The sequence below is a fragment of the Myxine glutinosa genome, chromosome 1 (assembly GCF_964187855.1).
Source record: "Myxine glutinosa chromosome 1, kmMyxGlut1.1, whole genome shotgun sequence".
Lineage (NCBI taxonomy): Eukaryota > Metazoa > Chordata > Myxini > Myxiniformes > Myxinidae > Myxine > Myxine glutinosa.
The window spans coordinates 305,098,688-305,111,146 of NC_136261.1; the positions used below are offsets into that span (position 1 = coordinate 305,098,688).

At 42.1% G+C, this 12,459-nt stretch overlaps 1 protein-coding gene across 9 annotated transcripts in view; it reads left to right on the forward strand.

Moving 5' to 3' along the window:
• KIF21A (kinesin family member 21A) overlaps window positions 1–12,459 on the forward strand; it is a 255,299-nt gene that overhangs the window by 187,280 nt on the left and 55,560 nt on the right. For 3 of the 9 annotated variants that reach the window (XM_078768218.1, XM_068135377.2, XM_078768222.1), the window contains one exon: window positions 11,481–11,617. The exons of 4 other annotated variants lie outside the window; for them this stretch is intronic. In XM_078768218.1, coding sequence (XP_078624344.1) covers window positions 11,481–11,617 — 137 coding nt within the window. Of the gene's footprint in view, window positions 1–10,494; window positions 10,534–11,480; window positions 11,618–12,459 lie in introns of all 9 variants that reach the window. 2 more of the 9 variants (XM_078768210.1, XM_078768215.1) reach the window with 1 other exon arrangement.

The window sequence follows — 12,459 nt, forward strand, 5'->3', positions numbered from 1 at the left end:
GCTCTGCCTCGACTTCGCCCCGACCCTCAACGCCGCCCCCATCTTCTTAGGCCTACCTCGTGTTAACTCGACTAATGAACAACCAATGGGTAGCAAAATGGATTGCGCCTACAGAGGTAGAATGGTTTGCAGAAGTAGGGCCTATTCTCCTGTCTTTGCACAATGCAGAACTAACAGAGGAAATGGCCTATTCTCACATATACTAAGACATAACTATACTACAAATGGGCCTACATGTTGCTTGTGTGACTATCTATGGGGGGCAAACTTTAACCTTTATTAGGCTCACTTTACAAACCTCAAAACCATAGCAATATATATATATATATATATATATATACATACATATATATATACAGAACCTATGGATATTGTGTGGTGTATTGGATCAGAGAGCCGGAGATAGCTAGCCTACCAGACTGTATGCACGTGGCGGATATTTGGAATAAGCTTATAGGATTTTTACACTTTAGACTAACTTTTATCAAACCCTAATAAGCTATAAGCTTTATTTGATTCAGTGTTTAATTATTGTTCTTTTGAAAGATTTACTGAGAACGTTGACAATTCCATAAAACTATTTATTAGATTAACTTGTAAGTGGAAGTAGAGAAAAGTGCACTGGGCCCATCCCCAATCGGCCAGCGCAGAGTAAATCATCCACTTCTATTGTATCAGGGAACTCTTTGTCTAACTCTGAAAATAATTACCATGTATTTTGCATTTACTTATCAAAACAATGTTAGCTTCGACCTCGTACTGAGTCGATTATTCACAGTCACATGAAAGCTTGTTTACCGAGCGCATTGACAAGCAAGCCTCGATAAACCAGTTAAGTGAAAGCAAATTACTTCAGACCGCCTGGTTAGACAATGTGTTACCAGCTGCTAGTTTGTATTATTTACCAAGAATACAATATCTTTGCTTACAATTTGCTTATGGAACTTCAGTAAGACATTTCATTTTGAATATATTTTAAAGACATAACGTAACGAGATATCCTGAATCATTATTTGACATTTGTGCAGAATTATTTATCATTTTGGGAAGACCCGATCCAACACTATATTTCAAAAAACACCCTATCTGTAATCATATTACCCTCAGTCATAAAAATGATTTTACCATGACAATATGTGGTCTACCATTGCCTCTACTAAGAATTTACTTTTCTCGAGCAAACAAATTTGGTCAGTGTCGGAGATGATTCGCCTACTGAAGGAAATCTCAACTTCTGCATGGAAATCACAAAAAAACTTGCACATGAGGTCAGCAGGTTGTAGCTCATATAAATTACTTGCTTTATAACTTTTACACTTCCACAGTATCCATCTGCAGTGGCCAAGCTGTATGGGACAGGGGTTAACGGGTAAGTAATCAGTTCCTTTAGATCAAGCTGTAGCCCTTCTTTCTGAGACTTGATGAACAGCTGAAAGGCAACGTTTGCCTGCTGCTTGAACTGGATGACTTTGTTCTTGGTTGTCTTTGTCTTCAAGCTTTTGTTCATGTCACTCAAAGTTTTGAGGTTGAGTCGTTTCACGGGTTCAAATAAATCTTGGCCAATTTTCAGACGGATCTCAATGAAGTCATCACGTGCTTGTTCACCGATGGCTTCAGCCTTGAGGACATCTGCAGCAACATTGTCAGATGCTGCGCTCCCTGACGAGATAATCAGCAGCTGATCTTTCGTTTCTACAGTGACTGGATTGAGAAAACTGCATACCGTATCTTTGGTCTTCTTCACCAACTTCTCTCCTTTCTTCACCTCTGTGGGACGTAAATCACGATGTTTGGTGTCCTGTCCACTGTCCGTCATATGAGCCATACCGAGAGCAGCATCAACGTAGAGAAACCTTTCATGAGTGGTGCGGACCCACCTCTGATACGCCTGGTAGTTGGTGAGTAATCCAGATGTACCCGCAGCACTAGTTCCAGCACCACCATGAGACTTGGCGTGTCTCATAAAAGTTTCTTCCATCGTTTTATCTACAGCACAGCGATTCCCAGGGATAAAGGAGCGAGCAACACTGATTGCTCCTCTCTGAATGAGGGACTCAGCTCCTGGGTGCGTGCTATCTATGTTGGCTTGGAAGATCGTGAAATATGTCAGGTACCTGGCGTAGTTTTGTCCACCAAAGCTGAAAAAGAGGGGAGTCATACGGCTGATGGATGCAGCATACAAGACGAAGTTGTTCATCTTCACAGCTTCAAGGAGTGAGAGGACAAGACGTACATGGTCCATAACATGCTTAATTGATGCGTCCTTTCGCTACAAGAGACTCTTAAATAACAAAAAATGGGCATACAACCTCATGATCTCCATATAGGCCTATGCAGAATACAAACATTGGATGATCTATCACAGCGTGCAATTTTCATCAATATGCCTAAGAAAAGAACTGAAATGACCCACCGATCAACAATATATTAAAATAACATAATACGTGTCAGTGCTGGTCACGTTTGCAACAGAAGCGGTTAGTATGACAATTGTATTGTCATACGACATTTATTCAACGAACTGGTAGTATCTTTGACATGCTGTATCAAAAAGGGTTTTGGGGCTATGGGATAGTTTATGGTATCAAATGAAAGCTGAGATAATGTACAATGATAGAAAAATATCTATTTATGCATATCAGGTATTTTGAACCCATACTTTACATATAAGCTGAAATATTTTAGTCGATTCTGCATTACGTTAGGAAAAAATGGGGTACCGCTATTCAACCACAGTTATGCCAACCAAGTTACCCTTAAATCTGTCATATAGATATTTTATTATGATAAGTAGATGATCAGCTTTCTTTTGATATACAGTAATACCCTGGCCTACGTCATTAATTGGTTCCATAAGCCGTGACGTAACTCGGTTTTTGACGTAAACCGGGCGTAAGGTCTTAAAAATGCCTTAAAATGAAGACAAACACCGTAATTCATAAAACTGGAGTAAATAACTGGAGAAGGCTGCGGCTTCGCCCTGAATCTTTGCCGCTCCACATCGGGAGTCCCTCCGTTGTTTTCTATCGGTCAGGTCTTCTCCTCGAACAGGGTGACCGGCACGGACGTGTCGACCGTGAGCTGGCTTGTGTGCCGAGTGGCTCTGCGGCCCGCTTCACCACGGCGTGCTTTACCCAACGTGTCCGAGAAGTTTCACCGGTGGCCGTGTCGTGTCGTCTGTGACAAACGAACGAGCTCAGGCTTCCGTGAACCCGGCCGCCCCGGGGATCGACGCTCGCCTCCGAGTCGTAGGCGTGCCCCGTCTTTCCTCGAGCGGCCGAAGTTGCTTGCTTCTTTATTTTTGGACGATGCGACATACGCAGAAACGACGACGTACAGGCAGGCATTTGCAAATCCACGCACATGTGCACATGCATACGTCGATCGGTTCTTTACAAGGATATGCATCAACAACAACTTGCTACTCCCTGCACCACAGATGTCAATTTCCAAACAATTTACCTACTCCCTCTACCTAACTTTAAACTACCCTCCCCGGGTATTCGTGAAGGGGTCCATCCTCCCCCATCCACTCCTTCGCACCATGCACTCCACACCACTCAATCCACACTACTCACTCCACACACCATTTATTCCCACACACCAAGTATTCTCTCCATTTATCCACTTGCACCCCATGCAAGTCAATCACTCAACACCATTACACATGTCCTAAATACACCACTCATACACTTTCTCGGGTCACCCCAGACCATTATATTACCTCATTTCACCAAGTTCAACGATAACCAGATTCTCACACACACAACCATTCTCGACCAATGCCTCATTTCACCAAGTTAATTCCAAAGATCCTCATTCAATTCCTCATTTGCGCCTGAAGCTCATCCTCATACTCACACACATGATACACCAAGATACACCAAGAGCGGCTTCAGCTTGAAGTCGCCGGTGCAATTACCCCCAAGCATTATCGTTAGCCACTCCTTCGCGACTTTGTAGCCTGGCATGGTCTTCTCCTCCTTCGAGATAAAGGAGATGATGATGTAGGAGTGACGTAAATTCGCACATAATGACGTTCGCTGAACTGAAATTTACTCTAGAAGAGTGGCGTAAAGTCGGATTTGACGTCGGTCGAAATGGCGTAAAACGGGGTATGACTGTATAAACTTGTGCTATGGAGCAATATTAACCATCACAGACACTGAAATAAATAAGAGCGTTGAATATGGCATGACATCGATGACAAAATCGGTGTTTTGGGGGTACCATCAAATATGGGTCCCAAATGGACAGTGAGTCCCACTTCAGGGGACCCCAATAGTCCAGAAAAACAATGGCTCGGAGGATTGTGGAGGGGGGGGGGGGAGTGCAGATGGACCCTACCTGGCCCATGGCCTAAAATAAGATGAAGCTTTGGGGCTGGATAAACATCCGATAGTATTGAATGAAGAAGATGGCAGGCGGATAAGCATGAAGTTAACATGTATAACATCATGCTCATCTGCTTTGCCAACATGAATCCGTGTCATTGATGTATTAAAGGCCAACCTTTGCTCGTACAGTCGTGGCTAAAAATATTGGCACCCTTGCACTTTTTTCAAATAATGCACCATTTCTTCCAGAAAATAGTTGAAATTTAAAAATATTTTGGTCTCCACATATGTATTTATTTTGTTTTCAGTGGAACAAAACAAAAAAGCTGAAAAAATTACTTGATCTTAGCTTATTACACACAGAAATCCTAAAATGGTCCAGACAATGTTGTTGGCACCTTTTAGAAGTTGTTAAAAATAATTAGATTTCAAGCAGGTGATTCTCCTTTACTTTGGAATTGAACTCACCCGTGGTCAGTTGCAGGTGCCAGCAATATAAAAATCACTCATTCACCAAGTTTGAACAGAGAAAAGGAGTCGTTCTGCTGTTTTGTATCACTATGTGTACTGCAATGAGCATGGAGAAAATAAAGAAAACCAGAGAATTGTCTGAGGAGGTCAGACACAAGATTGCAGCCAAGCATGGACAACCTCAAGGCTACAAGTCCATCTCCAGAGACCTTGTTATTCATGTGTCCACCGCATGCAATGTTATCAGGAAGTTTAAGGCCCATGGCACTGAGGTCAACATCCATGGACGTGGCCGCAAGAGAGAACTTGATTGAAGATTGCAGCGAAGGATTGTTTGAATGGTGGAGAAAGTACCTTTATCAACTGCCAAACAGATTCAAGCTGACCTTCAGAGACGAGGTACGACAGTTTCAACTCACACCATCCGTCACCAACTCAATGAAAGGGTGGGAGGACCCCACTGCTGAGAGAGAGACATAAAAAAAAGCCCAACTGGAGTTGGCCAAAACACACCTGAACAAGCCAAATTCCTTCTGGGAGAATGTCCTGTGGACAGATGAGACCAGATTATAGCTTATTGGTAATGCACATCATCTCCATGTTTACAGAAAACAAAATGAAGCCTTCAAAGAAAAGAACACCTTCCCTACAGTCAAACATGAAGGAGGTTCAGTGATATTTTGTGGTTGTTCTCCTGCCTCTGGAACTGGGTGCCGTGAATGATTGCATGGCATAACCAAATCAGGAGATTACAAAGGCATTTTGGAGCGCAATGTTCAACCCAGTGTCAGAAAGCTGTCTCCGTTGAAGGTCATAGATCTTGCAGCAGGACAATGACCCCAAGCACACTTCAAAAAGCACCCAGGAATGGTTCAAGACAAAACGCTGGACTGTTCTAATGTGGTCAGCAATGAGTCCAGATCTAAATCCCATTGAACACATGTGGAGAGATCTGAAAACATCAGTTGGAAGAAGGTACCCTTCAAATCTGGGAGAACTGGAGCAGTTTGCACAAGTAGAGTGGGCTAAACCGCCAGTAGAGAGTTGTAGGAAGCTCATTCATGGCTATATATAGGAAGTGATTGACTGCAGTTATTTTGTCCAAAGGTTGTGCTACCAAATATTAAGTCGAGGGTGTCAATAATTTTCTCAATGCCATTTCTTTTTATTTTCTGATTTAAAAGTATACAAGTCAGAAGACGACGATGGTTCATGAGCGAGCGGTATTCAATGACAAAGGACGGACTATAACCGAAGCAGGCCTGGACAGGCCAGGCCTGGAAATGTCAAAACAAAGGTTACTGACCTTGAAATGAGATAGAAAATAATGTATAATCAGTTATGAGGTTAGTTAGCTACACAATACCGAAAATTCGGTTCGATTCCGACAACTTTGAAACTTTGACCTTTGTGACCTTCAAAGGTCAAAGGTCGAGGATTCTGAAATTTGTTGGATAACTTGTATTTCATGATGTATGTGATAATATAAGATCATGTATGACATTTCACCCCATCAGGAAGCGAACAATGTAATAAAACCATAAAAAATCGACATTTCTAAATTTTGTGACCTTGTGACCTTGACCTTGGGGCGAAAATGAAAAGTCGAGCTCCGTGGGGCTAGACACATGACATTGGCCTAACCAAATACCGAAACCCCTGTCAGATTCCACCAAACCCCTCGGAGAAGATGTCGCTTGAACTCGATTACCCCCTAAAAAGACATCTTTTTTGGGCGTGGCTCCGCCCACAACTGGCGCAATACGCCCACTCTACGCAGGACACAACGAGATCATGATATCAACCTCCCACCCAAGTTTCATCAAAATCGGATGATATCATCGGGTAGTTATGCTGCGGACAGACAGACACACACACACAGACAGACGCACACACATGACGAATATAGTGGTCACTTGATAACTCGTGAACCAATATTAAGTTCTGAATAACAAACAAAGGTTTTGTAATATTACAGTGAAATATAGAATTGTGGAGACCTAATACTTTTGTTATTTCCAACTTATTTTTAGAGAAAATTGTGAGTTATTTGAAAAAAGTGCAAGGGTGCCAATATTTTTGGTCACGACTGTACAATGTGATGTGGCTTTTTATTGTGAAGAATGCCAATCACCGATACAACCAGACGTCAACTGGTTGTAGGCATCCAAATGTTTGCATGCATTCATGTCTTCCAGGGTGAAAATATTTTAGTAAATATCAGAAATTCACGAAACATGGATACAAAATGGTTGGAAAGTTAATCTCGCTTCTCGCCCTTGATGTATTCACCAATTTATCCGGGTCCGTTGCGTATAACCTGTATTTTGTTATAATATCGTTCCCTAAACACTGTGTGCTGGTACCCTGGCTAAAACCAGGGTACCAGCACAAAATGTCCAACGTATCGACATACCCAAGCTTCGGGACAACCTTTGTCCCCGACCATGGCAAAGCACACAATAAAACAACACAAATTTTCTACTTCATTGATCATGAATGGACGTTCCATTGTCTCCCCTCCGTTTTTCGTCTCGTGAATCCCCCTCTCTCCCTTACTTACCTCACCCATCAGGAGTCAGTGTTCTCGTATTGCCAATTATGTATCTTTACATTATCCTTGTGAAAAAGTTTATATTAAACACGGTACACTTAAAAAACCGAAACCTTTTAACTTGCATGTGGATATTGTTTCCACAATGAAAAGCAGCTTGTACTTTATGAACGTTTCTTGTTATATTATATTGACAGCAGACTACTACACTACTGGCTTTGAAGTGATACTACGATGAGGGCCCATCTGTCTACCAGCATGACATGCAGGGTACCTTGACGTACTGCTGTGTCTGTTCACATTTGATTCAAAAACAACAACTGAAATGATTTGAAATGGCTAGCCAAGAACAACGATTTAAACCCGATCAAACTGCTCTGGGACATCTTGTAATGACACCCTAGTGTCAAAGTCAAGAGACCACAACCAACTTCAACTACTGAACTTAATACTTGCTCTGCAAGAGGAATTGCACAAAAATGCAGGTTTAGAAAAAAAAATTGTTTAATAACATTCTGAGAGCTCTTATTAATAACATTCTTCCTCCACATCTCATGGTACATGTTGCTTACATGTTGTACTACTATACTAAAATGTGGTACAAAGTGCAAGTAACAGCTCGTAACACCCATTATAAATTTCCCTTTTTTTTTTTTACTATCCCAATACTTTTTTTTGAATATGCCGTAAGTTTTGCAACCCAATATTTATTAATGGTTATTCCACATCTAGTTGTTGTTCCTCAGCATCATTCTAATGACACTGATGAGGTGTTTGTCTTGTAGTCCAGCACAGGAACTTTAGAATTTGTTCAGGGTGCCAAGTACACAAGAGCCGACTTTTTCAAAATATGAAAAACCATCTGACTAATGAACACTGCCTTTCTGGGTAGGAAGGGCTGCACATTTATTTCTGAACAATTTATTTATTTATTTATGGTAATTATCGATCTCTGTTACCATTTCCAAGGCTCATGGAGGAGCTCGTAAAAATATCACACCCAACACAAAGATATCGATTTTTGTTTGTATTTTTTTTTTTTTGGTATATATAGTCGAGACTCGTGGAAGACCTAGTGAAACTGAACGGATCACGACATAACGGACAAAATAGGACGCAAAACACAAGGGAAAATTGGAAGGAGGAGGGCTTTGGGTGGAGTTAACGAGGGTATAAACGATCATGGTTTTGGATTTGGGGATATCTGAGATGGTGGTGGACAGCTGTCTTGAAGACCTGGATTGAAGATTCCGGTAATAATAAGATGGTAATAATGATGATATGATGTAATATAAGTAATAAAGTAATAATGATGGAAGGTAATAAGATGGTAATGAGACTGAAGATGATGTGAAGGTGGTTCCATGGGTAGGCAAAAAGGAGGAACAAATGTGTGGAGATGAGCAATGATCCTGGATTTAAGTCGTTTCACCAGAAGGGGTTTAATGGTGGACCTTGCGAGCCCGGCAGAGACCTGGGCGGGGGGGACAAAGCACAGGGAGGGCAGAGGGTGCAAGACCAGAGGGGAGGTGGGAGAAGACAGAGACACCACCGGCCTGTCTGCAATGGCGAAGATTGATATATTTGTCGTTTTAAATGAAATACAAAGACATTAGGAGGCAAGGGATAAACCACCACATTATACGAGACTTGAACCTTAGATCATGGCACCACTGTTGTTGTTGTTTCATATGCAGCCTGTGGATGCTGGTTGCATCATTTATCTGAAAGCACATTTGTCCCACTGATGCAGTGCCCCAATTACCAGTGAGCTGGTACTCAATTTGCCGACCTTGGAAGGATGTAGGCTGAATCAACCCCCCCGGCGTTAATTCAGCGATCGACCGGGATTCGAAGTCAGGATCCTAGGATCGCAAGCCTGCACCCTAACCGCTAAGCCAACATCAGCTTATGGCGTTTTACTTTTTATTTTTGACCATGTTATCCACCAGTTAGGCACCAGGTGATGATTATTTATAATATCTGCTTCCTTCTTCCAGCATGTTTCAATCTCCTGTAGGACAAAGGCCTCCCACAACTGTTATTGAGCCTGGGTATTTGGCATATTCGCCACACTTAACGAATGTGGGTTGGTGAGGAGGTGAGGGAAGAAATTTCTCAAATTTGGCTTGGATGCCGGCAATAACTCACCTGCTCTTCGTAAAATGACACCCTGGGGTCTCTAACATCCACTAGTTAATGCTATTAGGAGGAACGCCCAGTTTAACACCCAACTGAGAAACCGCGCACACTCATTTACTTAACTCCTACTGCCAGTGAAACGCCAATCCAACAGTTTATAGTCGGGTTGTGAATCGAACCCAGAGATAAGCGTGCTAACTGTACACCATCCTTTGTTGTTGCTCTTTAACGGCCACCATTATCCCACCTTGTGGTGTCGGCCAGGGGAAGCCGATTTCATTCTGGGCCCAAGTATTTCACGAACCGGCCTGTCCAGGCCTGACGTTCACCTAGTTAGGACAGGAATTTGGAATTTGGCCATTGTGCCGGAGATACTCGCCTACTCTTTGCGAAGGACACCATGGGATCTTTAACGTCCACCAACCCATGCTGGTAGACGGGACTCACATTGATGAATCACCCTGCCTGTGAAATACTGGGATGGCAGAGTTTATAGCTGGGTCTGGATCCGAACCCAGGCTAGACAGCTTAGAGGCGAGTGTGCATACCTCTAGGCCATCCTGTCAAGAGTAATAACTGGAATTGGCAGGTGTCAGTCATAAGTTAAATTCCTGATTTAACTCTACCCACATCTTACATGTCCTTAACAGTGTATACTTGTCTGGCTAACTTGGAAATGGAAGCCACTGTACCTCCTATTGTTGTGCTATTTCCATGCTTGGCAGGGAAAATGGTTGTCTTTGTTTTGTACATGTCCCGGTGAAAAAACAATAGTTTTTGATCTAAATAGGGTTCTGGGCTCTATTTTCATGGCAAACGAGAAGATATTCATGAAAACAAATGCCAGTCTCCATACCATCTCAGAATTCCCTCTTTCCCTCCAGTTTCCAATCACCACCTCCTTGTACTTCCCATCACCCCCAATGCTCTTTTTTCCCCTTTTCACCTGCCTCTCTGCCTCCCTCTTCCTCCACTGGGGATACATTCCAGGTCAGATGACAGCGACTCCTCAAATACAGATCTTCACAGGTACAACCCTTCCCTTCATTTTCAGTGCCCTTCCCATTCACTGAAACCCTTGTCACGTGCATGGATGACGGTGGTTTGCTTCTTTTTTTTATTTTTATTGCACGGTGGCTTGGACCTTGAGTTTGCAATTCAGCATTTTGTTATTAACATCATTCTGTTTCGCATTTTGCGCGCATGGTAGAACGAAACCCCAGCTACCGTGTGGGCTGCTTTTTTTTATTTGCAGATGCCACCAGTCGTTGGTACAGGGTGTCATCACTCCTCTCACTTTGTGGAGCTGTTATTGTTTATTTATTTATTTATTTATTTATTTGCCTCTGCTGCTGCTGTTGTTGGCGTGTTTTTTCACCAGGAGCGCTTTGCCTTATATTTTGCCTTATTTATCTATTTATTTTCTCCAATACTTCATGTCAACATCTTTGTGGATCTTTGTTCTGACTGACCTTTCAATAACCCTGTTTGTCCTCACCACCGTTTTAATCATTGCCTTTATTTTGCTGTTCATTTGTCCTCTTACCCTCATAACCATCCTGTTTTAAGCTAACAATGTTGCCATGGATATTTTTCTCCACATTAGTACTGCACTTCAATTACATTACTTACTGTCACCACAATGATCAACAATGATAAGAATATTGATCCTAATTTACCAGTTTAATATCTGATAAGATGTGGATGTATCAGTGATCACCATTAAATTAATTCCGATTTGATTATGAGGATGACGATTATGGAGATTATTGGAATTCTCAAAAAGTATTTGTAATTGAAGGAAGATGAATGAAGGAAAGGCAGGTTTTAATGATGGGAAGTTGAGGGGGGATCAGTCTGGGGTGAGAGATGGTGTTTAAGAGTCCTTTAATACTAACTTGATTTGCTATCATCAAGATATTCCTCACCCACATCACACCCTAAAATGCTACATATTATCCTTTTGCCCTTAACAGAGGCATAATTTCAGCACAAACAATAGGCCGCACAGCCCGTACTGGAATGCTTCATTGCACCTCTGTGGCAGAGGGGCATTTGAAGCCCACTCTTTGCTTGGACGCCACCAATGACCTACTCTTCTCAGGGTCCAAAGGTATTACACAAGTCTCCATGTAAACCATGTAAACAATGCTATCATGGTCCTTGAGCATATGCTGCCCAGGCCGTTGTTTTCAGTTTTACTCTCTTCCTCGTGTGACAACCTCCCGAAACAAATTTATTGTGTTTGGAGCAGCTACAGAGTATGAGGAAAAGGGAAAGAAAGATAAAGAAATGGGGAATGGGAAGGAGCTGTCCCCTGCCAAACTTATATATGGACCCTACCACTGTGCATTTTGGAGAGGGTGGGGTGGTTGCATGTTTGTAGATCTTGAATAATTAGAATGAAAGTAGATGTAACAATAAATGTATGAAATGTACATTTACATCTGGGTTTTTAGTGCAATAATAAATTTTGGCACCAAGAATAAGCTCAAAATTAAAAGTGCCCCCCTTTATTAGTTTAATTATTTCAAAGAAACATGGCAAAGGTGGTCATAGTAATGCTCAGAATGCACCAGAGCAAAGAGAGTCTATAATCAACAATTTACAGGGGATAGATGTTATCACTTTTGCCTCCGCAGTTTGAACTTACAATGTCCTTCCCTCCACCACCCAGTTTTTTAATGTAGCAATCGACGCCCACACACACACACACAAAAAACAGTTTTTTGACAAAAATCTGTACATCCCGAGAATGTACCTGCCGAAACGAGAGGGAGGAAGCGGCTTGATGTCGCTCTGTGCACCTGGTTGAGTTCCAAGTGTAGGACTAGCTGATTTTGTGAAATGCTCAACAGACAATCGAATGCAATTTGTAAAAAACATGAACACAACAAACCTGAAAAAATTTCCCAAACTCACCTTGCAAAGAATTTCCAAAAACAGGTGCGAATA